General features: G+C 47.8%; 2 protein-coding genes across 2 annotated transcripts in view; both read left to right on the forward strand.

Annotated features, from left to right (window-relative positions):
• LOC146036840 (uncharacterized) overlaps positions 1 to 10,554 on the forward strand; it is a 39,322-nt gene extending 28,768 nt beyond the window's left edge. The window contains exons 12-21 of the mRNA XM_083160704.1: positions 50 to 162; positions 1,583 to 1,701; positions 1,792 to 2,013; positions 3,133 to 3,261; positions 3,360 to 3,514; positions 4,388 to 4,475; positions 5,427 to 5,642; positions 9,001 to 9,141; positions 9,240 to 9,403; positions 10,234 to 10,554. Of these exons, the coding sequence (XP_083016830.1) occupies positions 50 to 162; positions 1,583 to 1,701; positions 1,792 to 2,013; positions 3,133 to 3,261; positions 3,360 to 3,514; positions 4,388 to 4,475; positions 5,427 to 5,642; positions 9,001 to 9,141; positions 9,240 to 9,403; positions 10,234 to 10,554 (1,668 nt within the window). The remainder of the gene's footprint in view (positions 1 to 49; positions 163 to 1,582; positions 1,702 to 1,791; positions 2,014 to 3,132; positions 3,262 to 3,359; positions 3,515 to 4,387; positions 4,476 to 5,426; positions 5,643 to 9,000; positions 9,142 to 9,239; positions 9,404 to 10,233) is intronic.
• Positions 10,555 to 11,226: 672 nt separating this feature from the next.
• On the forward strand, positions 11,227 to 18,899 carry LOC146036841 (uncharacterized). Its single transcript, XM_083160705.1, has 5 exons — positions 11,227 to 11,368; positions 12,625 to 12,840; positions 16,936 to 17,076; positions 17,636 to 17,802; positions 18,780 to 18,899. The coding sequence occupies exons 1-5, from the start codon at positions 11,227 to 11,229 to the stop codon at positions 18,897 to 18,899; spliced, it is 786 nt and encodes a 261-aa protein (XP_083016831.1).
• The last annotated feature ends 8,646 nt before the right edge of the window (positions 18,900 to 27,545 follow it).

Consider the following 27,545-nt stretch of genomic DNA (forward strand, 5'->3'; position numbering starts at 1 on the left):
CTTTTATGGTGTGTGGTACGGCCATCCTGTCACTTTGATCTCTCTACAGAACTGGCTAAAGAATTACGTCAAGGCTCGCAGCTGGATCGGTCTCAATGACATAGAAACTGAGGGCAATCGAGTATGGACCAATGGCGCCCCTTTAAACCCAGAGCTATACAAGTAATGGAATCATTTGTGTTGTGGTGTCCCTTGTGTGACGCAATGCAAGCTAATATTTATATGCCGTTGCTTTTTTGTACATATAATAAATATATTTTTCACCAATGTTAAAGATTTGAGGTATTTCCATTGATATCTTTACATGCTGGGTATGGGAACCCAACAGTCAGGATGTCTGAATACCGATTACAGCATCCTGATAGTCTGAATCCCATTTGATTAGATTTTAGTAAGTATGCTAACCCTTTTCCTTATCCCACTGCTAACCTCAGAGAGGAGGAGGCCCCTGCGCTTTGTGCATTTGGGCCCCATCCTCTCTTGCTGCACACCAATAGACTTTGGGCACTAGGGTCCCTAGGAGTAAGCAATGAAAAATGTGTGTGTGGTGTGGGCCCTCCTGGACTCATAGGGACACACTACATCCATTATAAATATGTCAGTGGCTAACCCTCCCTTCCCACAGCCTAACCATAACCATTGCCTATACTTACTGTATGTTCCAGATGCTGACTGTCAGGGCTATGAGCGAATGTATGAGTGCTATGCATAGACGTGCATGTAATAGCCTGCAAATTGTGGGCACCAGCTTCATTTTGCCAATATAGCCACTAGATTTAAAGCAGGGGCAGCGTGCCGGGGTGACCTGCCCATGGGAACGCCAAGCATTTCATGGGCATTACCATGAAAATGGTGGGTGTTCCCATGGAAATTGCCCGGTGACGTGGGCACCAGGGGTGGGTAGCTGACAACACCAGATGTCAGCTGCCCGCCCGCTTCCTTCAGAATGTGCATGCACATCTAAGGTTGCTCTGAGCAACCTTAGATGTGCGTGTACCTTCCACATCATTCGATGGTCGGCAACAATTGAATGATGTGGGTGTTCCCCCGCAGGTTGCGAATGGATGTTTGTGTCAACCATTCATTCACAGCCAGTGTGTGAGAACACAAGCTGCAAATGGATGGCGGCCAGCCTTGCGAATGTGACGGCACCATATTCCCAAAAATAACACTGGGAAGATGGCGCCAGTATAGTTTTACTCAGATAATTAGTAACCAGGCTTTTCAACCCTAGTCTTTCGTATGATGATGCATCCCTATGGTCTTATCCCTTACCCCCCCTGAATTTGTCAAAATAGGTGTGAAATTATTCACCATAATGACCTGCAATGGTTACCTTATATATTACAAATTTTTAAATGAATTTATATAACAAATGTGAGCGACGCTGGCAATTTTTGAAGATATTTTGCTCATCTATCACAGAGATGTTGGCACTTAAAGGGTTAATCGAGACCAATCTAAAGTCAGAATAAAAGCTGAACGCAATACGTATGTTTGGAAGTGCTGGCAATGAGTTGTCTCTATTTTATCGTCAATGCTTAAACTGATAAAAGATTGACGCTACACTGTATCATTGCAGTAATCTTCTTGTGGCCAGACAAAGCTATGACTGTGTTTCGATCATCCAAGGCGGTCTCTTTAAAGACGACGACTGTAACCAGAAACTGGGAGTTGTGTGCGAGTCACCAGCAGTAACCGGTACGTTTATCAGCCTGTGCGCCCATTGCTAATACATTCTAATGGCAAATGCACTGTGATAACTCAGTCTTTCTCCTCTTATATTAACAGAGACATATATTACAATGAAGGGCAAATACTTGTATGGCTCTATGTCCGCTGAGATCACTTATTCGACCCTTGGAGAGGCGCAGCGATATTGTGCCAGACTCGGCTTAGGGTGTTCTGCAGTAGTGACAATGCTTGGAGCACATCACTTGTATTACGGCCACCACTTGGCCAATCTTGAAGACCCGAATACAGACAGCGGTGCAGTAACATATATAAAGTCACGTACGTCTCTGGTGATACTAACTGATGTTTGGAAAAAGACCTTGCTGAGGCATCAGTAACAGACCACCGCCCGGATCCCCTCGGTAGCAGGCGAGGCGATGTGTCCGAGATCACATCCCCTCGCATGTGGCCAAAGGAAAGAGAAATAATTTTGATGGTCGTCTGTTTCTGTTTGCCGAAAAGGTTGGGTGTAATGTCATGTGACGTTAGCCACCCAGCTTGACCAGCGGTTTCATGGGGACGCCCATAAAACACTGGGCGTTCCACTACTTTGGGCCGTGTCTGCCCCTGCCCATCGGAACGGGCACACATTCTTTGTCCGATCAAATCTGAATCGCCCCCATTGCTCGAGAGGCCCTATTATAACATGGTGAGGTGGCAGCAATAGACTTGAGCAGGGTGCTAGTATTAGACATTGGTTAGGTAGCAATAACAAATAATGGGGCAGACGTGTTAAGTCGAGAGATAAATGCAAGGGAGGCAGTCCCTAACTGTCATTTTTTAAATCCAGCCTGTAACATGTCAGTTAAGAGATGATTGCCTGGACGTGTATGACTCTTTATCACCATTGCGTTTATCTCTTGTTGAGGCTTAATACATCTGGCCCATTATTAGGAAGTTACTACTAGATATTGGTGAGACGGCAGCTACAGGCGTTATTACTGGGGTGATGGGTGGCAATAGTTATTGGTAGGATGGTAGCATTAGGTATTGCTGGGGCGGTAAGATATATAGGTGGCTTGGTGGAAGTAACAAGTCATTTAACGAAAGGAAGAAATTGGTGGGGCAATATTTGTACACTGTGGTGGAATAATTGGAGGGAAGCAGCCACAACATACAGTATCATACCTTCCAACTGTCCCGTTTTTTTTTGTGGGACCGCCCCGGTATGCCCAAGGCCGTTAGTGCCCCCCCCCAGCCTGAACGGATTGGGTCTTTTCAGCATTGCAGACTGGTGGAAAACAGGGGAGTGGCCCGAGGAAGCATCATCCCACAAGGCGCGGCTCCACCGCGTGAGTCTCAAGTTTTCACCTTTACTGTACATATGTTGGGAGGTATGCAGTATGGAAGGGAAGAAATGTCAGTAACTAGTAGTTATTCATACATTGTCCTCCCCAGGATGCCCCCCAGGATACTCCGGGTCAGACTGTCAGACATCGTGCCCCGTCTGTGAGTTTGGGCTGGAATGTAATCCTGCTACCAGTCTTTGCGATGGGATGATATTTTATCGGGGAGCTCCGGATAATGGTGAGCATCACCAGAACAAATATTGTGACCTTACAATGGTGCAGAGCAAATCACTTCATAGCTAAGTAGTACTGACCAGCAGCCATATTTCCTTGCAGTATTTAACCACATCAAATGTCCCCCATTCCGCGGGTGGAGTTTCCTAAAAGACGTATGTGTCAAAACGGAGCTTATAGAGTCCAGACAGGAAGCCGATCAGTTGTGCAAGAGGTTCCTGAACACCGAGGCGAAGGAGCAGATGACGTGGGACGTGGTGAGTGTCAGCACACAGAAGTCTCATCTGGTCTTCTGTCACCTTTTTTTCTGGGGGTAATTATAATTCATCCCTAAACCTTAAATACTGTACTAGCTGGTTTATAAGAAAGAATGACACACATCGGGCCTAATTTAGGTTTAATCGGAAGGGGATGAATTTGGCAAATGTGGGTAAGTCTGACCCTACCGGTCTTCTGCGACATCGACGAACTGTTCAAGGCCGGCACTGATGTCATACACACTCCCTTAAAATGCTTGGGAACACCTGCCTTTTGCTGACCCTCATGGTTACCATGCCCAAACACCGGGTTCATGTCAGCCAACCTCCAGGCCGCTTTGCGATTATGATCCATATGCACTTTCTGTCGCTGTTTGGGCTCGAGCATTCACAGTCATTCGATAATCGTTCAATCTGCAAATTCGCACAACAGCGATCAATTCTAAATCGGGCCCTTAAGCTAAAGTAGGCATGTCCATACTGTGGCCCTCCAGCTATTGTGAAACTACAAGTCCCATCATGCCTTGCCACAGTTTTGCTATTAGGGAATGCTAAATCTATGGCAAGGCATGCTGGGATGTGTAGTTTCACAACAGCTGGAGGGTCACAGTTTGGACATGCCTGAGTTAAAGCAATAAAAACACTACAGGAAAGAGTAATAAAAAAAAATCCAGAATGGGATGGATGGATATATATATAGATAGATAAATAGATAGATAGTACAGATTGTTCTACATACTTGTAAATATTAAGAGAGATCTTTCCAAAATGCTTCGACTTGTATTTCATGACTAGTGGCCCATATACTGTAGATCACTGTACCCATTTCGGAAATATAAGAAACTTGGTAATCCCCAGTCTTTGTGCCTGCAGGCCTGTGAAGCTGAAGCCATTAAAAGAGACGATGACCCATTACAGAGATGTCCATCCATCCCCAAGTGGAACTGCGTGCGGCCTGTGGGTGAGTCCAGAATCATTAGCATAGGTGCACATGACGCAATGTATTCTGGCTGTTCTGTGTCACCACCAAGATGCCAGATCAGCGTGACATTTGGATCACTGGAGGGCGATATTGAGCCACCAAGGTACCATAGAGAGGTACCAGAAAGCAGGGAGTGGGGAGCAGGTAAGTAATTCTCCCTCTCCCCTCCCCGACCCCCATCACGCCCGTTAATCAATGGTGCCCGCTCCCTGCTTGGGGGATTTCAGCGCGGCAGTATCGCCCGCACCCCCTCCGTGCCGCATCACAGTGCTATCGCACCCTCCCCCCGTGCCGCATCACAGTATTATAGCAACCCCTCCACCCCCGTGCCGCATCGCGGGCGGCGGGCAGTGCGGGGGGGCTTTGCCTGGGGGCGGGCGGGGGAGCTTTGCCTGGGGCGGGCGGGGGGCTTGCACCGGCCCTGGCCACGGCAAATGGCTTATTCGCCGGCCACTCGCACACAGCAGTGCGGGTGGGGGGAGTGGGACTGCGCGCCGTGGCCATGCCTATGGGAATGCCCAGTGTTTCATGGGCAATACAATGCTCAGTGTTCCTTTTTTTATCAGCGACCAGTGCACACGATGATAATGGCTAAAATCACACCGTGTGTATGGGGCTTTAGAGCTTGGAGTGCTGCAGAAATCAATCGATGGTCGGTGACCATCGAATGATTTCACCCTGCACGCAAATGGTTGTTTAAACTTCCATTCGCTTGTGTGCGGGAAATTGAAGTGCGGGGGGGGGGGGAGGATGGTCGTGCGGACTGCATTTAGATGACCCGCAAAGTGTAGATCTTTTTATTGAGCAAGTTCACTGGCAAACAACACAGCACAACACAACAAACTCTAGTTGAAGTTGGTGAAATGCTCTCAGATAGGTAACTCTCCAAAAAGTTCTCTACGCGTTCTAATAATAAATCTGATTTTTCAGAGACTGCATTTGCTATACTGCCTGAGAAGTTACTGATTTCGGGTACGGACGCCGCACTCTGGTGGAAGAAGTCACTAGGAGAGGCCCAGGATGCCTGTTACATGATGTCCACAAAATGCACCGGGATTGTTAATTTAAGTGGCATTTACTATGCAGTTGACGGCACAATAATCGCAGATAGCCCTGGATCAGAGGCTACGCTCTATACAAAGACAGGTACAGGTGGTTTTACAGGAGTGCATTCCTTCCACAACTCAAATTTATTTATCTATCATCCCAAAAACTCCTTGGGCCTGATTCAGATTTGTTCAGATGGGCTGTGAATTCGCCCGTCTGATAATCGGAGAACCACGCACGCGGTCGGCAGCGCACATGCACGAGCACAGGCTCCGAGCACCTGTGCTCGCAAGCAGCTCACTGTTTGATTGACAGCAGGCGGCCATTCAGGGGCGTGTCGCAGGCGTTCCCTGGGTCATTGGGAGAGAGGGCCACTGACGAGTGAGTCCTGGCTTGCTCAGTGATGCGAGCAGGGGAAAAATCATTTGATGGTGAATGATTTTTTCCCCTGTGTGCACGGCTGTGAATGCGTTTGCAGATGTGCACAGGGGTAGCGGCTACCTGCTCACAGGTCTATGAACACCTGTAGCCCAGCGAGCAGGTCTGAATCAGGCTCCTTGTACACTACTTGTGCACCTTTATAGAGTTTACCAATATGTTTCATGATAATTAAATTCAAGACCCTGCAAAACTGCCCTTGAGGACACAGGACCTCTGAGGGTTCTGTTATAGCTGGTCGACAATGTCTAGATCAACAATCATGCGTTTGACCACTCATGGTCGAACAGGTCTAGTTAGACACCTAAAAATACAGTAGTTGGCAGCATCAAGATCAACGCAAGCGAACGGTCGGCAGGAACGTGATTGACAATGACAAGTCAACACGAGTTTTTCACGTTTTTGTGTCTGACATGGACACCGTTTAAGTGTACTGCGTCCCCTCGCATGGCTCGCTGTGTTCTTCATGCTTCAGGCATGGTTCCTCGCTGCGCTTGGCACACTATTTTATTCTCTGTTATGCCCAATGGGATGGCAAAGTATGAACAAGTTGGTTAAAATAAAAAATCATGAAAAACTCGCGTCAATCTTGTCACTGTCGGTCAAGTTCCTGTTGATCTCTTGTTTATGTTGATCTTTTGTTAATGTCTATCTAGATGCTGCCAACCATTTTTCGGTGTCTAACTAGACGCGTTTGACCATGAGTGGTTGACCACATGTTTGTTGATCTAGACCTCGCCGATCAGTCAACCAGACGTGGACCTCTGATGCATTCTGTGGCCAAGGTGCTAGAAGGGGCCAAGGTACATTTAGCCATGTACTAAAAATACCATGCACAGAGGGATCCGATACGTAGATACGTAATGCCGGCGGTCGGAATCCCGGCAGTCGGAATCCCGACACTGGAATCCCGACCGCCGAAATCACGACATGGGGGGGACGTGGAGCGCCCCCCCTTGCGGGCTCGCTGCGCTCGCCACGCAGCGGGCCCGGTGCCTCGCTACGCTCGGAACGCTATTTTATTCTCCCTCTATGGGTGTCGTGGACACCCACAGAGGGAGAAAGTTTTGGGATTTCGGCGGTCGGGATTCCAGTGTCGGGATTCCGACCGCCGGGATCCCGACCGCCGGCAAATTGACTGCATCCCGCACAGAGGATGGGCATTCCTCATCTATGACTTGCCCGAGTCCTTCAGGTAGGACCAGACCTGGGTAATTATTTCCACCCACTTTTGGCACCCCCTGGTGGATGTTCTATGAATTGTGTTAGGCTGAGCTGTATAGGTAACCCAGAGGGAAAATATATTCAATAAAAGACCAGTGGGGCAGATGTATTAAGCTTTAACAAGAGATAAATCCAAGGGTGATAAGGAGAGATAAACGTCCAGCCAATCACCTGCTAACTGCCATGTTAAAGGCTGTGTTTGAAAAAAGTCAGTAAGGAGCTGATTGGCTGGACGTTTATCTCTCTTTATCATCCTTGCATTTATCTCTTGTTAAGGCTTAATACATCTGCCCCATTATTCCCTAAACGTTACTAGTAACATAAATAGTATCAATGTCACCCCATTATAAGTCTTCCCCATTTTGGGGGTATTCAATCCCAGGGGAAATTTTCGGCATGCATAAAATCAGCAATTTAAATTTTTCAACCATTTTTGGGGCAAATTTGTCTCACCCTATTCAGTGCCCCGGCAAAAAGTCTGGCACTGCTGAAAACCGCGTGGATCGGCAAGTTTAATGCAAATCCATGTGGTTTTGGGCGAATTTGCTGTGGGTTTTGCTGTCATTTTTGCCCATGCCAATTGACCCCACTTCACACACACACACAAAAAGCAAAATGGACTAAGAAATGGACAAAAATGGGAATGTTTTGCGATTTTTCGCCTAGCCAGGATATTCAGTCAAGATTTAATACCCCCTATACTGTATGTAGCATTATATTTCATAGACTTTTTTTATTGCCCTTACCTTACAAAATATATAATGCCACTGATTAAATACAGTTGCTGAAAGTATTTCATTAGTTTGATATCTTATTTATTTAGTGCCAGTTTTACCAGTTATTTATATAACGCACACTTATTCTGCAGTGTTTACAGAGAATATTTGAACAATCACATCAGTCCCTGCCCCGGTGGAGCTTACAATCTATATTCCCTACCACATGTACATGCACACACAGACATTTTAGGGTTAATTTTGTTGGGAGCCAGTTAACCTACCAGTATATTTTGTGATTTTGGGAGGAAACTGGAGTACCTGGAGGAAACCCACGCAAGCACGGGGAGAATATACAAACTCCGCACAGGGCCATGGTTGGAATGGAACCAATGACCTAAGTGCTGTGAGGTGTACCCAGAACAAATAATTTTTTCCAGACTGGCCATAAACAGACCGCACAGCCAGTTGGTGGTTATTTTTAAAGTCAAAATATGTATAGAACCAAATAGCAAATTACCTGTAAATGAGACATTTATTATTTATTTATTAACAGTTTCTTATATAGCACAGCATATTCCATTGCGCTTTACAAAAGGAGACAGTGATATAAAAAACAAGGTATTTACAGACAGTCAAAAGGTAGGAGGGCCTTGCTCGCAAGCTTACAATCTATAGATATAATGAGGTGTATAAGCCGAAACCTGCGTATGTGACCTAATCAGTGCCGTCTTTCCCATTGGGCTTAATGGGCAGTTGCCCAGGGGCCCAAGGATTATAGGGGCCCATCCCAATGGGGAAGATGGCACTGCCCCGGGGAACTGCTGTGGTGGCGGGAATCCGGGCAGCGGCGCCTGGGAGCTTGTAGCGCTATTTTCTGGCGGGAAGCGCTGACGATTTTGAAAACACTGCCCAGAGAAAATAGCGCTACAACAAGCTCCCAGCCCCCGCTGCCCGGATTGGCGCCACTGCTGCACATAGGTGTGTGTGGGGGCCCCTCAAATTATTTTGCACAGGGGCCCTCTTTAGTGTTAAGATGGCCCTGGACCTCATATTATGTTGTGTTGTCATTGCTTCAGCATGTGCGGTAGGATATTTCGGGGAGAACTGTGAAGAGACGTGTCCTCCGTGTCACAGGTCACAGATTTGTGATCCCGCCACGGGACTCTGTGACAGCTTCTTCCAATGCGTACAAAAATATTCACCCTCCTGCACACATGGTATGTGAAGTCTCCATTCCCAATAAACTTGTTTTCCTTTTTGTGTGGATTGATGGTAATGTTACAGGATGTAAATTAATTGTTGTACTGTATGTCAGGCCTGGTCAGTCAGAAGTGTCCCCAAGGTTCCAAATGGTGGTTCTGGCGCGGTCGCTGTTACTATATAGAGACAGCGGATAGCAAATCATGGATGGAGGCAAAGGCGGCTTGCAGCCACTACAAGGAAACCAGCCTGCTGGTCATTGACAGCCTTGAAGAGAAGGTGATTTAGAACCTTAATTACTTTTCCTGACCACCTTATCTGCAGCATTGCGTGTTGACCAGAATAAGGTCCCAAGTTCATAAGTCAATAATACACATCTGTTACAGTGGGTTCCACATAGAAAAGTACAAAACAATAAGTGCCAACTAAAGGAACCTATTCAGGTTTCGAGTCGCGGTGGTGAATAATCAAATACTAGAGAAATTCAGTATTACTCCGGTGTGTACACCTGCCCCAAAAAGCTGGTGTGCCCGTGATCCCTAACACTGCTAAGCTATGTATGACCTGCAGTGCGGAGGCGATAGAGGGATCCTATTGGGGGGAGCGGGGATACGGGAACCCTGGAGATGGCATTGGCACCTGCAGGCAAGCAACGAAACCTTTCAGTTTTTAGAGTTTGCTGCATATTACGTGGCTCGATCGGGCCCCAAAATGTTTCCGCACGTGTTGTGTTCTGGGTCCATAAGGGGGACAAGCTGGGGACTAACCAGACATCTTGGGGTTTACTAAGCTGGCCATTTTATTGAAGATGGGATTTTGCTATTGGCAACCAATCAGATTCTACTATTATCTTGTAGAAGGTGCTAAATAAATAAGAAGTAGATTGTGATTGGTTGCCCACACTATGGACAACCAATCAAAATCTACTTCTTATTTATTTAGAACCTTCTAGAAGATAATAGATATATTCTGGTTGGTCGCCCATGGCAGCATCCCATCTTCAATAGAACTCCCAGTTCTACAGATCAACATTTTTTTCAGGATTAAGTATATATTGTATTTTATGAATAAAGCTGATTGAATGACCTCTTTGTGTTTTGCTCTGTGAGATGTGGGTTGCTGCCATGATCCCTGGAACCAGCTGGACCGCGCTCAATGACATCGATGGAGACGGAATATGGACATGGGGCGGAGGAGCAGCGTTCCGATGGTCAGTATTTAACCACACAGTAGCATTAAACAAATTGCCCACCTTCAGACGACTTGATGGCTTCCATGCCCCATCCTCCAATGTTTACTATATACATCGTCTGATAACAGCTCTGCTTTTCAGTCATGCATTATCATCATCAGGATCAGACCTGTACTTTGGCTCCCATGAAGATAGGATACAGCTCTTCTGCATACCTCCCACTTTTGTGGACCCTTGAACCATCCCCCTTCCACTCTCAGCCCTCTTAGTAATTGTGGTCCCACCTACTGTAAATGGATTAGATAGGAGATCTACTGTACCCTCTGCTTGTGTTCCCCCAGAGACCAGGTCCCAGGGCAAAGTAAGGAATATCCCCCCTTAAACGTCTTTTCTCTAGTGTAAATAGTCCCAAATTGTTTACGCTATGAGGAAAGATTAAACAATTTGGAACTATTTACACTAGAGAAAAGATGTTTAAGGGGCAATATGCTCAACATGTATAAATATATTAGGGGCCAATATAAGGAACTGTCAAACACCCTTTTTTCTATTAGAAAGGAATCTAGGACGCGAGGGCACGAGTTTAGATTAGAAGAAAAAAGATTTTGTTCATCCAGAAGAAAAAAATTCTTTACAGTCAGAGCAGTCAAACTTTGGAACTCTCTTCCTGGAGAAGTGGTGTCGGCAGACACTATAAATACGTTTAAAATAAGGTTGGATAAACATTTATTGGTTAAAAACATCCACGGGTACGAATAAGTAACATAATCTGTCTTTAAAATATCAGAACATACTATACAACAAGGGATAAGCTACTATAAACATAGGTTGAACTAGATGGACGCAAGTCTTTATTCAGCCTCACCTACTATGTAACTATATGAACTGATCTAGTAATAAAACCAATGACATGCCACAATCTGACTATTTGGCTTTTTGCAGGCTCAGCGATGTGCAATCTCATGGTTGTGTAGAGCTGGAATCTGGCGGGAAGCTCGTGTCTCAGAGGGACTGTGCAGTCAAGAGACCCTGGATCTGCAAGAGAAATGAATGTGAGACAAATTCTATTGGGTGCTAATTATTATACATGGAATATCATTAGTAAATCTACCCCATTGTGTCTAGTTACACCCATTCCTGTCCCCCTTCCGCTGTATTTATTGCAGGAAGAGTGACTTTGCTGTCACCTGTGCACCTTCCTGCGAGTACTGTGATTGGCCAGTTATTACAGCGCTCACACACTGGGCCTGGTACTCAGATTGAAGCTGTTTGGGCATATGTTGTACACAGCAAGAATGCATATATTCATTTATATGCAGAGTTTTACTATGTGCATACTGGCACCAGGCCTATGCTAGGTGTGCAGTGCATATTCCACCAATACCCACTGGGCTTGATTCTGATTTGGAAGCAAAGAAGCATGTTCTGTAACTGTGTATCTGGTACAAACCATTTCGTCGGTGGCGGCTTATGTAATTGGGTAATTGGGAGGGGTGCTGGCGGTGGCGTATGCAATTGGGGGGGTAGGCGGCGGTGTATATAATGCGGGGGGGTTGGCGGCTGCTGATGTATTGCGGGGGGGGCGGGGTGGTGGTGTTTGTAATGCAGGGGGGCTCACCTGCTCCTTTCTGCTGGCTCCAGATGGTGGAACGGGAGCTGGGAGCCCACTGCCACTGCACATGAAGGCCCACGGGAGATGCTGTGTCCCAACGTTGGGTAAATGACTGTCAGGATCCCGACTGTCGGGACCCCATCCAGCACCCATGGCCCGGGATCCCCGCATCTCCTTTGTTCCGCTGTTTAAATACCGAGATTCATGGCTCTCCAGGGAGGAGGCAGGACTAAAATGACGTAAATCGCGTCATGTTAGCCCAGCACCCTCCACATAGACCCGTGAACCACGGTAGTTGCCATGCAGGGGGCGTGGCCCCAAAAGTGCAGCTGAAAGTCAGCTCTCTGGGCTTCTCCCAGAGAGAAGACAGTAAAAGTAGGTAGGCGTGCTCTACTTCCCAATCACAATCAGTCCTTCTGTGCGAGCAGGCATACGTTCAACTCCGCAACAACCCCCCCTGATTGCAGAAAGGAGAGCAGGTAATTGTGGCTTACCACAGTAGTATGTATTGCAGTCATTGGGTATCCAGAATGTGGACGGGAAGGCTAGCACAGGATCTCCCTGAGACACTGATTAATGGCAGGAACAGAATGCATGCTGGGCTTATACAGTATCAGCATCAGTGTCCCTGATTACAGTTATAATGTACATGATGAGTGAAGTGGGGCGCTGGGTAACCCCAATATATATTTCCAGGTGCAGACTTATTCCAAGAGTTTCCCAGCCATGCATTGCTCACGCCGGCAACTTCCATCCCTGGTTCTTTCTCCTCCCTGGCCCAAGCCAAGGAAGCCTGTATCCTGGAGATGAACTGCAGTGGTATCACCCATTGGGACAGCAAGTATGTACTGGTGACGGGCAAGCGGCTGATGGCTTCCACCACGGTCCCTGTCACCGCTTATCTGAAAACTGGTGAGTTCCGTATGATCCGGGGCAGTCCCACAGCCAACCTTAATACATTAGGGTGTAACTTCGTAGCCCCATGGAATCTTATGGACACTGCTGTGCCCATGTGATATATCTCACAGACAACGCGGAAGAGGTTGACACATGGAAGAGGTCGACATGAGTTTTTGACTATTTTTTGTTGTCAATGTCGACACTGAAGCACGTTGCTTTGCTCGCCATGCTTCGGCCGAGGTGCCTCACTTCGTCACAGATGCGCTCTGCACCCGTTACCATTCCCAATCGGTGGCAAAGTATGAAATCGGTCAAAATTTTTTAAAGAAAAGCCAAAAAAATTCATGTCAACCATTGCCATGTTGACCTTTTGCTTGCCTTGACCTTTTAACCATTCTGACCAGGTGTATGTCAACCTATTGACTGTGGACTTAGACCAGCGGTGCAAGTAGAAATTATTTCTTAGTGATACTATAAGTGCGCACCATCGGTGGGAGTGGCCATGTGTCATGAGGGGGCGTGGTCATATGAAAATAGATAAGTGGTTACAAGACAATAGGGGCATGGCCACATTATGCCCCACACCGTAATGAATCTAAAGGCCCATACACACTTGACGATTTTCACCTGAAAATCGGTGAAAACAGCAGTTTTGAGCGATTTTCCGCTGAAAATTGCCTAGTGTGTATGCCTCCCAGATTGCAGACTAGCAATGATGCACGCTCCCACATCATCGCTAGCGAGGTCCCTTGTCGGCTGGTTTTACCAGCACTCCAGCGATGATGGATTTTTTTTATCCATCATCGCTGTGTATGTACGTAGCACGGGCTGAAAGATTATCCACTTTCAGCCCGCGTTCTGCCCCGTCGCCTCACCCTGCTCCCTCCCCCTGCACGCACCTGCATTCCGGCAACAGTACCCCTCCGAATGGCTGCAATTTCGTCTGGTGGCTGGGCACCCCTCCGCACGCGGGGCGGCACGCGGGCTAAAAGTGGATAATCTTTCAGCCCCTGCTGCATACACACATAATCCAATAGACCGGCGGGTACTTGTGTAGTTTCACGGCGCCACTAAATTGCATGCAATATCACATGCGATTTAATGCGTTCATATCGCCACTATCCACTATGGCGTGGAGTTGATTTTATATAGTGTGGCGAGCGCAGCGAGACACCGAGCCCGAAGCGTGGGGAGTGTAGCAAACACCGCGAGAGGACACGGAATGTATTCCACGGAATCGCATGCAAATGGCATTCCATATCAGGTGATGTCAAATGACACAAGTACCGTAATCCGTGCCCGCTCGCCACGCTTCGGGCTTGCTGTGCTTGCCACACTATATAAAATCAACTCCACGCCTTAGTGGATAGTGGGGCTATCAGTGTTGAAAGTTAGGGGGTACGGCATGGTACGGAGTACCTGTAAGAAATATGTTGCAGGTACGCAGTACCACTTACCCCCTGAGCCACTGTCAATTCTCTTTTTATTCTAAGTCTAAATATAATGCATCCACAGCCCGCCCACCCAGAGTTATGATTGGTGCTGTATGCAGCTACCGGCTACTGCTGATTTAGCCTGTCACACTGACAGGCATCAGCGGTGCCGACAGCATGAAGAGCAGGCTCCACAATTGTAAGCACAAGCTGCCCAGCTCTTCCCCAAGCAAGAGCCAACCCACCCCAGTCATTCCCTGTTTCTCATTCCCTGTCTCCTGATGTCACACCACTATTGTCATTTAGTCACTCCTCTAGCTTTGTGTGACCACGCCCCCTCATGGCATACAGCCACGCCCCTTTTTTGGTGGAGGCTATCAGTACCACCAAGAAAAAAATTCTACTTGCACCACTGGGGGCTATGAACAGGTATTAAATCACATGCGATATCGCATTCGATTTTGTGGCGCCGTGAATCTACACAAGTACCAACCAGCGCCCTCCTGATAGTTACAGCATCAGCTACCGCGTTGCCCAGCTCAGTAAGCATATAGTCATTTTCCACAGGAGCGGCACCTAGCAGATTGAAGAAAAGCAAACTCACCATAGCCATATTGCAAGATTTCGGGATTTATTTCCCTTCGTCAGGCAGCATAAACAGTTGATATATATATTATAGCAGTAATGCAATGCATACATTGTTGGCGCAGGCCAGCAATGTGTGCATTATTGCAGCCACTGCCCACCAATGTATATTATGGCAGTAAAGGGCGGGACGGCATGGAGCAGCATTTTCCTGATCCCTGGGCTCCGAATATACGCCGTCCAGCAATCAGTTCTGAATCAAGCCCCAAAAAACAGAAATGCACTGAAATAAATTGGCCCCTGCTTCCACCCTTGGAATTCAAACCCCGCCCATTATGTAAATACCCTTATATATGAAAGATTTTCAGTCTTTCACCTCCTGAACATCTCTTGCTATTTTGGAAAAAGTAGCACAGTGTGTACACACTATTTTGGTGACAGATATATCTATCAAAGATTTTGGCGAAGTCTTTTGAAATGAAAATCTTCTACTGTGTATGGGCCTTTACACTTATGGTAATGCCCATTACACATTATGACCCACATGGTAATGCCCATTACACATTATGCCACCTGCTGTAATGCCCATAACACATGACGCCACACACCATGATGCCCATTACATATAATACCACATAAGTGCCACTTACCCACATGTTCATTGCTAGGAGTTTCTTTCTCAATACCAGGGTCTTCATGCTCATTGCCATGTTGCTATGATGAATTACATGCTCATTGCCAAAGTGATTTTTAAGCTTATTGCCACTGGGGATTACATGCTCTGCCAAGGGCAGTTCATGCTCGTTGCCATGCGGGAGTAATGCTCACGGTGACAGCCATGAGACGGGCAGAATGAAAGTGATGTGACAGCTGGGCAGAGAGCGTTGGGCTGCTCGGCTGTCTTCTGAGCAGGTACACGGTTTACAGAATCTGGTTCGGATTCCTTGGAATCTGAACCGCTCATCTCTAATGGTACCGAGAGGATTCGGCGGCGGGGGGCAGGCATCTGGATACCATACTGTGTCACAGGTCCACAGCAGATATCTGCTGCATGGATTTTTAGTACATAATACTAATCTATCTATCTATCTATCATTATACCCAGCAGACAGTGAGAGGTGCACTGTAGTAGACCTAGAGTCCCCATGGAGCCAGGCAACATGGGAAAAATTCAGTATACGCTGCAGCAAAGCCCCTCTATAGCGCTTCGTAGAAGATGAAATGCTCTTCCAGCACTGCAGACACTGGAGATCCAACCCCAGGCAATGGGAGCGTTAGCAATAAATAGCAGGAGGCAAACGCTAGAGTGACGAGATCCTCTCTGCTGGGTCAGCGTAGCCTCTATATACAGGGAAATGCAGGACTTCAAGTAATCAAGAGAAAATGTATACAAATATCCAGCCTGAAGCCCAATGTGTCAGATTGTGCTGGAGAGTGCAGGCTACCACGTATGAACGCTATTACCACTGTGTGTAACAGAAGGTATGCGGTCATTATGTCGACAGTTAAAAGGTCAACACATTAAAAGGTCCAAAGATCAAAAGGTTGAAATGAAAAAGGTCGACATGAATAATTCATTTTTTTTTAAGTGACTTGTTCATACTTTACCATCCTAGTGGACATAAACTTAGATTATAATAGTGTCCCGAGCATAGCGAGTCACCGTGCCCGAAGCTAGGCGAGAGCAGCGAGCCATGTAAGAGGATGCAGTGCACCTATACAGTGTCCGTATCAAAATATGTTGATGTAGACACCCAAAAAAAGCTTGAAAAAATAACATGTCGACAGTTTGCTTGTGTCGACTTTTTCTTTGTGTCGACATAATGCATGTCAACCGTTTTCTGTCAATCAATAGAGGGCAACCTTTTGACTGTTGACCTTTTTACTGTCGATCTAATGACCCACACCCTGGCACAACATTCCCAATATTGTAGCGATTTGGGAACAACTTGGATTGATCTGCCATTTACATCCGTCGGCATATTTTACAGGAGCAATAAAGTCTATCTAAGAAGAAGCAGTCTTTCATTTATATATAATCTTTATGTATTGCATGTATTTGTTCTGATGTCTATACTGTGTTTCCCAGTCTGTGCCCCAGGATTCTATGGGACAGAATGCAGTAAGCAGTGCTTCCAGTGCCCTCAGGATGCTGCCTGTAACCCTGTCACAGGTTTATGTGACAACCTGGTGACCTGCATCGCTGGGCTACAGCTGACAGGCTGCCAAAGTAAGTGCTTATGGCTGAGTCTCTTAAGTCTGCCATCCACTAGTGCGATATGGCCACGTTTTATGAGATTCCGTCAACACTCTCATGAAAAGTGACATATCACATGTCCTTTCCTGTGATTGCGATGCGAGGCGCATTCCTGTGTGTTCAGATCCATGAATATTTATTGCAGCCCGTAGCATTTGCAGGGATCCCATTGTGTGACCCTGGGATCGCATCTGTCATGTGTGACACTCTACCTTGGACAGATCTGGTCACAGTGAATTAAATACCAGTGAACGTACTCAACTTCTAGGAGGGTCAGGGTTAGGCTGCGGGTGGGGGCAGGTTAGGGGATGATGGTAAGTCTACTTACCCAACCCCTGTTGGGATTCTGATCAGCGGGATGCCGGTGTCGCTCTTCTGACCGCTGGCATCTGGTCTGCCACTCTCGCGTAGTTTCTCAGCCTCGTTTTAATTGAATGAAATAACATTTTCTCTTTGATCATATGTAGTGTTAGTGTGTGTTATTAAATATGTGTTTGCTTATAGTGTGTTGTGTATTCTCTCCTAACCTTAGAGGCGGTGAGCCTGGAGTGTCCCCAGGAGCCAGGGTGGTGGTTCTGGGGTGGACACTGTTATTTCATATCCGGGGAAGGGGAGACCAAGTCGTGGAATGAAGCAGAAGTTGCCTGCATGAATTACAGGATGACCTGGCTTTTGACTATGGACAGCCTGGAGGAAAAGGTGACTTGGTTCCATGTGAGACACAGTCCATGATGGGCACATTGTTTAGGCACCTTGCTCCAAGTCTAACTCTAAACCAAAATAAACTGCATGAGGTCCAGTGGTGCTCCAGGGGGGAGGGGGCTGCAGCACAGTTCAATATTCAAATAGAGGAGGCAAAGCAACTGCCACCAACTGCCATTCCAAACTGACTCACTGGCAGTCGGTGTTGCTCCTTATTTGAATTTTGGACTGTACTGACTGTACTGCAGTCCCTCCTCTGGAGCCATTACCCCCACCACCAGAAGCTACATCATACTTGCCTACTTTTGAAAACTAGTTTCAGGGAGATTATAGTTAGTAGTAGAATTTTGTAAAGTGCCCCATTGAGGGGGGGTGTCACGCTCCACCCAAAGGGTGTGTCTAGTTCCATATATGGAGATATTGTGAAAAGAGATTGTGAACGTGGCACCTAGAAGCGTGGCTGTGTACTGCTACATCTGAGAGGAATCTTAAAATGACTTATATCCAAATGTAGATGAGCCCAAAGCAGTTAGTAAGAGCTACTATACTTGGTAAAGTGCTGGGAAATGGTGCTGATGATTCATGTAAATGTATCTGTCTCTCATTCCTTTTTTCCCCAAAAATGTAACAGTGTAATATGGGCTAGGTGACATGAGGGAGATTTCTAAGACTAATGAGAGAGAGAGAGGGAGATTGCTGCTATTTCAAGGAGTCTCGTGCAGAATGCAGGAGGGGAGGCAACTATGAGTTACATAAATGGGTGCTGTAACTGTCCTCCTAAAAACCATGTCCTGGAGACCTCCCCCATTACTTACTTGATAAACTGCTGACAGCATGGGTTGGTGGATGTGTCAAGTGCCTAATATAATAGCCTGCAAGGTGCAGACACAGATGCAAATACATAGAAACATTTACAACCAACTTGGTTGCTGACACCGAAGAAATCTTATTAATCATCTTTCCCCTGTCATCAGGAGTGGGTGTCCTCCATGATAGAGAGGGAAACATGGACAGGATTCGACACCATGACTGGAGATCTTGAGTGGATCGAGGATGACGAGGAGGAAAGGCCAAAAACATCAGCACGCCGGTAATTACTTATGGGACACTTTATACCAACACTATAGTAGATGTGAGAAATAAATGCGACAACAGCTAAACATGAGGAAGGCCCAAACCGTTTGCTGGATTCCTGATTCTAGTTGGGATCACTGATATTACTGGCTGTCAATGTCTCCAGTCATCTCTAATATGCCCCATTTTATTATTATATATACAATCGCTGTTATAAAGCACTTCCCTGTTCCTATGGATCCGAAGCGCTAGGACACCCGCTGTCAGCATCCGTGGATGCAGAGCGCCTGTGTACGCAGCCACTATCTGCGCCACGGCCGTGGTACTCACAGAATATGACAGACCATTTCTGCGCATGCGCTAAGCCACCTCCCTGTCACCACCCAGCAACCCTGAATACATTCATTTCTGAGATCTCTGGTGCGCACGGATAGCCTACCTATTGGCTGTCTGACTGTACACTGACATAAGTCATTTGTTTGAATTGTGATCCCATAGATATAAAACACTGCGTAATGTGTCAGCACTTTATAAAGGATAATAGTGGAAAAGTATGTGGCCTATTTCTCATGGCTCTCAGTGGGTCAAAGCAAACTTTCATTTCTTATCACCACATATCCCGCCGATAAGAAGATATGTAGTGCACTTGTTTTGTAAAATACTCTGATAAGAGGCTCTGATGAAGATGTCACTGCAGCCGTGGTACCGTAGGCAGCGGTTGTCCAAAAGGCAAATGTATTGGTCACAGAGATATACTGTACACTGAGGCGCCCACTGACTGCGCCTCAGATCCGTCAGATGCATATCGCCCAATAATCAACCGTCTGAGTAACTCTATGGGGGAAATTTACTAAATTCTATTTCACATGGGATGTTGTTATAGGCAACCAATCAGAATGTACTTCTTATTTATTCAGCTCCTTCTAGAAAATAATCAATGGTATCATTGGTTGCCAATAGAAACATCCCATATGAAATAGAACTCCCATCTTAGAAAATGTCCTCATATGTCTATAGTAATACCATTCTCAGATCACTAAGCCAGGTCCGACCCTTTCACACTGAACCCAGGTTGCCTATTATACACAGGGGGGTCTGGGTTTAACAGACTCATATTCTCATATGCACATGTGCAGGGCTTCTGTGCACAGTCGCATGTCACACGCACAGAAGGGGGGGCGGCGGCGGCGGCGATGGGGCATGGGAATGCCCAGCGTTTTATGGGGTTCCCATGCAAATGCGGGTGGGCACAGTGTGCCGGAGGCGGGTGGCTGACCTCACATGACGTCTGCCACCCACCCTGTCTTTGTCCCGCTGCCTACAAATATAAGTTTGTCTCCACTGACATATTTGTGAAGACAGGAGAAACCATTCGATGGTTGGCGACCATCTCCTGCGGCGGGCACATGCGAGGGGGTGTGTCTTCACATCCCCTTGCATGGTAACTAGGGGATACGGTGGCGGGCGGATTTTCGTCGGGGCGGGCTCTCTGGGACTCTGGGCAGCTTACCAAGTCAACCAGAATCACGGCCCTGGTGTGTTATTATTTCTTGATGAGCATCAGGTGCCCCCTTATCCATCTGACTGTTGTCTGTGACATCTCTGTGTAATATGTACTGATTGCTTTTCTTTCCTCACCAGGTCGCCCATTTTCTGGTACACCTTAAGTCCAATCACTGCTACCAAGACAATGAGGTACTCCACGGAACGCTTCAGATGGGTGTGCGAGCAGCCAGGTAAAGGATTATTTGCCCGGGGCGTGTGAAATGCCAATGGTCACTTCTATCCTGTCTAGTAACACACACACACATATGCCAGTGGCAGAGCTACCATGTGCACTGCAGGTGGGGCAGATATAATGTGCAGAGAGAGTTAGATTTGGGGAAGTTATTTTGTTTCTGTACAGGGTAAATATTGGCTGCTTTATTTTTACACTGCAATATATATTTCAGTGTGAACACACCCCACCCATCCGAACACAGACCAAAATCTGTTCTAACCGTGACCATACACAAGTGCGATTTGGTCCCTTTTCATCTGATTCCAATTTATTGAGCAAATTCATCGAGCCGAGGTTGCATGTGTTATACCTCCAATTCCAATTCAATGTGCAATCCCGTGCTCGCAAGGCTTGCACTATAGATTTATCGGATCCAGCAGCCTCCGGCAGCTGGATCGCATACGATACATTGGATGCAAAATGACTGCATACGATTTATCGTATGCGATTCTGTTGCCCGGAAAGAAGTTGCATAATTGTATTGGGCCTTTAGTAAATTCTCCCCCTGTAATCCAGGTCATTTTCTTAAAAAGAAAACAAATGCTTTGTCATTTGGGAAGCTGAGAGGCCCCCTATGACCCACAGGGCCCTAGTCGGCTGCTCGGGTTGCCTTTTTAAAACCCAGGCCTGCCGCCCAGATTTCATTGGATATGCGATCTATAATATATGAGTCCCAAGGTCCTTGAGTCCTCTTCCGGCTGCCTCCCAAAATTAAAAGGGGGAATACTTTAAATTTAAATAAAACTGAAGAATATTAAAAAAATAATTAAATAAAAATATGCAGCTGCTAGTTATTTCGCTATTGCTTCTTCATATTTAAACTAAATATATGTTACTATATTCAAAAAGGTCAGAATGGACATTATATAGGTATAGATGTGGGCCCTCTAGCAACATTTTGCAAAGGGCTACCACTGGAATGCTTGAAGAGAATCTTCTTTTTGCAGCAATTATTCATTCTGGGCCCCATAGTAGTGCTGTAGATCACATTATACGTGACAGTAGCCCAGTTCCTCTTATGTCACCTGACAATGAATCTAGTTTATAATATGCCACATATTAGTGCTGCAGGTAGACATTATTATTTTCACATGATGCCACCAGTACATTTTATGCCACATTGCAGTGCTCCTAATTCATATTTCTCCTTCCTCCACTAGGTGTCACTGGAGCGTAGACAGTGGGGATAGAAGGGCGACCTCAGGGAGCTTGGGCACTCTATTGTAAATTCAGTGTGGCCAACTCCTCCCCTTCTACTCCCCCCCCGCCAGTCTTAGATCGTGCCCAAGGGAGCTGGGCATGTTTCCAGAGCTCCTGGGCAATGTTATTATCTTAGCGTTTATTATTTTGAACAAGCAAGAGGACAGGCTGGCAGTATGCTGTCACTGCCAGCCTGCTACGTGGGCGCTGCCGGGGGGACCCGGCCGCCGCTACAAAGCACTGCGCCCGGGTCCCCGGCTGAAGAGACCACAGTCTCCCTGAAGACGCGCGCGCCCCATAAAGAAAATGGCGGCAGCGCGACGCTTCTACAGCCGCTCCGCCGACCGGCCAGCAGACGGCTGTGAGTACTCTGACCTCTTTCCAGTTAGTGGAGGAGGTCAGCAAACAATAATGGCGGACAGCAGAGGGGTTTTTCTCATGTTAGAAGCCCTGGCACGGAGCGCAGTCGGGAGGCGGGGCTTAGCGCTGACCCCTCCTCAGTAAGGGGGGTAACCAGGCAGGGCTCAGAGCCTCCGTTCAGCCCCCTGCAGCACTGCTGGTGGCCATTTTTAGTCAATTTGGCGCCTCAGGCAGAGCGTGCAGGAGAAGGCTGTGCAGAGCAAACTGACTCCGGTGACCGTCCTGCATATACTCTACCCAGTCTGTGAGGTACACAGCGGGGGCTAGAGTAGGGTGAGCCAGATTTGGGCTGTGCAAAAGTTGTTAGGCTACAGTGCCTTTGTTGTAAGGCAAGTTTGGTCGGGCCAGCTCTTAACCCTTCTTCTGCTGTCTCCCCTGTCAGTTTCACTTCTAACCTTATTCTTACTGTTGGAAGTGTGTGAGTGTGGTGTTATATCTCTGTTCATTATGGCAGGAGGGAACACCAAATGTAAGGGCTGTAAGGGGAAGTTTACTCCTTCTGCTGATGGAGTTATTTAAACCTCTGAGCGTCTGATGCTCCCGCCATTCCTTTAACCTTAAACAGACCAAGCACCCCCACCTATAAAGCGCCCCCTCCCCCTCCCCTTTCCCCTTCACCTGGAATAACCAAACTGAGTCATTTATTTATGGCGAATTAAAGGTCACATTTATTAATCAGATTACCAATATAATCCTACTCTCTTAGGTGGCAAAGATAGCACTGCGGTCTACCAGCCCTCCAACGTAACTGAATCAAGCCGCCCGGGGGTGGGGACCCCTTCTCGCACCTGAAACATGTAACCGCCCGGGGTCCCCAATTGCCCCCTCCGACGCCAGGCCTTGGATCTTGCACCCCCTCTTCTGGGGTGCCTCCGTTTCCTGGCGCCAAACTTTGGCTGGCCCGCAGTACTTCCGCCTCTGTTAGGACCATCTCTGCTGTAACCTAGATGCTGTTTATTTAGTCAGATTTATATATGTAGCACTGCGGTCCACCAGCCCTCCAACATAACTGAATCAAGCCGCCCGGGGGTGGGGCCCCTTCTCACACCTGAAACATGTAACCGCCCGGGGTCCCCAATTGCCCCCTCCGACGCCAGGCCTTAGATCTTGCACCCCCTCTTCTGGGGTGCCTCCGTTTCCTGGCGCCAAACTTTGGCTGGCCCGCAGTACTTCCGCCTCTGTTAGGACCATCTCTGCTGTAACCTAGATGCTGTTTATTTAGTCAGATTTATATATGTAGCACTGCGGTCCACCAGCCCTCCAACATAACTGAATCAAGCCGCCCGGGGGTGGGGCCCCTTCTCACACCTGAAACATGTAACCGCCCGGGGTCCCCAATTGCCCCCTCCGACGCCAGGCCTTAGATCTTGCACCCCCTCTTCTGGGGTGCCTCCGTTTCCTGGCGCCAAACTTTGGCTGGCCCGCAGTACTTCCGCCTCTGTTAAGACAATCTCTCCTGTAACTAGAACCGCCCGGAGTCCCCCAATTGCAACTCCCACTTTGACGCCAGGCCTTGGATCTTGCACCCCCTCTTCTGGGGTGCCTCCGTTTCCTGGCGCCAAACTTTGGCTGGCCCGCAGTATTTCCGCCTCTGTTAAGACAATCTCTGCTGTAACCTAGATGCTGTTTGGATTTTGCTCCTTCTTCGTCCAAGGGTGGGTGGGTGGGACAATCCTTACGGTGTGCCCTCTTGCTCTCTCTGATCCTCCCCCTACCTGTCCTGTCCTTAAGTATAAGTCTACTCCCATGGGGAGGCGCCTACTACCTGCTTCTCTCTTACCTTCCCCCCTTTTATCACCCCCTATCCTTTCACTGCTATCTCCCTGCTCCCATCCTAATACCAGCAAGACAATGGTAGCATCTCATGGCATTGGGAGCGCAGACTAATAGTTTACGGTCTCTCCCGGCTAGTCGCCGCTCGCTCCTATTAAACCTCTGAGCGTCTGATGCTCCCGCCATTCCTTTAACCTTAAACAGACCAAGCACCCCCACCTATAAAGCGCCCCCTCCCCCTCCCCTTTCCCCTTCACCTGGAATAACCAAACTGAGTCATTTATTTATGGCGAATTAAAGGTCACATTTATTAATCAGATTACCAATATAATCCTACTCTCTTAGGTGGCAAAGATAGCACTGCGGTCTACCAGCCCTCCAACGTAACTGAATCAAGCCGCCCGGGGGTGGGGACCCCTTCTCGCACCTGAAACATGTAACCGCCCGGGGTCCCCAATTGCCCCCTCCGACGCCAGGCCTTGGATCTTGCACCCCCTCTTCTGGGGTGCCTCCGTTTCCTGGCGCCAAACTTTGGCTGGCCCGCAGTACTTCCGCCTCTGTTAGGACCATCTCTGCTGTAACCTAGATGCTGTTTATTTAGTCAGATTTATATATGTAGCACTGCGGTCCACCAGCCCTCCAACATAACTGAATCAAGCCGCCCGGGGGTGGGGCCCCTTCTCACACCTGAAACATGTAACCGCCCGGGGTCCCCAATTGCCCCCTCCGACGCCAGGCCTTAGATCTTGCACCCCCTCTTCTGGGGTGCCTCCGTTTCCTGGCGCCAAACTTTGGCTGGCCCGCAGTACTTCCGCCTCTGTTAGGACCATCTCTGCTGTAACCTAGATGCTGTTTATTTAGTCAGATTTATATATGTAGCACTGCGGTCCACCAGCCCTCCAACATAACTGAATCAAGCCGCCCGGGGGTGGGGCCCCTTCTCACACCTGAAACATGTAACCGCCCGGGGTCCCCAATTGCCCCCTCCGACGCCAGGCCTTAGATCTTGCACCCCCTCTTCTGGGGTGCCTCCGTTTCCTGGCGCCAAACTTTGGCTGGCCCGCAGTACTTCCGCCTCTGTTAAGACAATCTCTCCTGTAACTAGAACCGCCCGGAGTCCCCCAATTGCAACTCCCACTTTGACGCCAGGCCTTGGATCTTGCACCCCCTCTTCTGGGGTGCCTCCGTTTCCTGGCGCCAAACTTTGGCTGGCCCGCAGTATTTCCGCCTCTGTTAAGACAATCTCTGCTGTAACCTAGATGCTGTTTGTATTTTGCTCCTTCTTCGTCCAATGGTGGGTGGGTGGGACAATCCTTACGGTGTGCCCTCTTGCTCTCTCTGATCCTCCCCCTACCTGTCCTGTCCTTAAGTATAAGTCTACTCCCATGGGGAGGCGCCTACTACCTGCTTCTCTCTTACCTTCCCCCCTTTTATCACCCCCTATCCTTTCACTGCTATCTCCCTGCTCCCATCCTAATACCAGCAAGACAATGGTAGCATCTCATGGCATTGGGAGCGCAGACTAATAGTTTACGGTCTCTCCCGGCTAGTCGCCGCTCGCTCCTATTAAACCTCTGAGCGTCTGATGCTCCCGCCATTCCTTTAACCTTAAACAGACCAAGCACCCCCACCTATAAAGCGCCCCCTCCCCCTCCCCTTTCCCCTTCACCTGGAATAACCAAACTGAGTCATTTATTTATGGCGAATTAAAGGTCACATTTATTAATCAGATTACCAATATAATCCTACTCTCTTAGGTGGCAAAGATAGCACTGCGGTCTACCAGCCCTCCAACGTAACTGAATCAAGCCGCCCGGGGGTGGGGACCCCTTCTCGCACCTGAAACATGTAACCGCCCGGGGTCCCCAATTGCCCCCTCCGACGCCAGGCCTTGGATCTTGCACCCCCTCTTCTGGGGTGCCTCCGTTTCCTGGCGCCAAACTTTGGCTGGCCCGCAGTACTTCCGCCAACGCTAGGTTCCTAGAACCATAGCCCGCCACCTCACCGTGACCTTCCCTCGCCCTATTAAACTAAAACCTACATAGTAACCATCTGCACGCTCTTCTCTGCTCCTGAACTGAAATGCTTCCCCACCGTATCTCACCCTTGGACCCCGTTCCGGGAGTCCTCATTTTTCTCCTGCAAAGAAAACAGACCGCTGGAGACCCCTGTTCCTGAAGGGTGTTGCGAATGCCTCCCTTAGCATCGCTGCTTTAAAGACATCTTTGCATACGCCCTTTGCTGCTGCCATGAGCTGTAGCTTCTCCCTGCCGCAGGCACTAATGAGTCTTTCACCAGCTTGTTCACGCCATATTGACAACCTTGCATAAATGAGGAGGACAGGTTAACCTTTGCAGCTGTGTTTGCGGTGCTGCCTCCCTAAAGGCTTCCCATTTTCCCCTTGAGAGGGCATCAGTTATGTTATCTACCCCTGGGATGTGCTTGGCGCAAAAGTTAATGTAGTGCCGCAGGCAAACCAATACCAAATGCCTGATCAGATTGATCGCTGGTGGGGAGGAGGCACTTTGCTTATACACCGCCTGGACTACCCCCAGGCTGTCATACCAGAAGGTTATTTCCTTGTTGGCTAACCTGTTACCCCACAACTCCACCGCTACTAAGATCGGGAACAGCTCTAGCAGCAGCATGTTCCTGGTCAGTCCTGCTTCGTCCCAGCTCTGCGGCCACTGCGATGCGCCCCATTCTCCCTCGAGGTACCCCAAAACCACAAGAACCATCAGCGTCCGTCCAGGTCATCAGCCTGCCCGCCCCCTCCGATCCTTAGGCATCTGCAGGTGGAAGAGGAAGTGTTGCACTGCGAGGTGACATAAAACATGTTAGTTTGTACTGTGTGTAAATACGTTGCACCATGCAGTCTCCAAAACCTGAGCAATAATCCTATAATGCCACCTTCCCTGCATTCTCCTTTTTCCATTTCTGACCTTGCCTCTATCCGTATACAAGTGACTGAATAGCTACCCCCATGGAAATTTGTAATGTCCCATTAAGCCCCGTTGGCATTGGACATTGTTGGACTAAGCTTGTTCAGTAAATAGTGCATTACCTTTGTTCTAAATGACCATGAAAGATAACTTGTACTAAGCTTCAAAAGAAGGGGCTGTTATCCCTTGTATTAGCATAAAGGTTATAAGATATAGCCACCACATTGCTGGCAGGTGCACTGCGCATAGGTCTTCCCTGCTAAGGCCAAGCATGTACCCCTTTAAACAAAAAACTAAAAAAAAAAATAACTTACAAACTTAGTTGCTGTGAGAACTATGGTTCCACCCCTGTGCCCTAATTATATACATTACTTCTTATACAATTGCATGAATTGACTTAACAGAATTCTAACAGCAAAGGATTTTTTATAAAGCAGCAGATTAACCCCGCGCTTTTCAGGAAGCAACAGTAAGTTTGGATCTGCCAAAGATATAACAGTCTAATATGAAGTAAAATGCTTATCATGCACAGATGTAATGAATTCACTTAT

Source organism: Crinia signifera, chromosome 9 (assembly GCF_055691185.1).
Source record: "Crinia signifera chromosome 9, ASM5569118v1, whole genome shotgun sequence".
Lineage (NCBI taxonomy): Eukaryota > Metazoa > Chordata > Amphibia > Anura > Myobatrachidae > Crinia > Crinia signifera.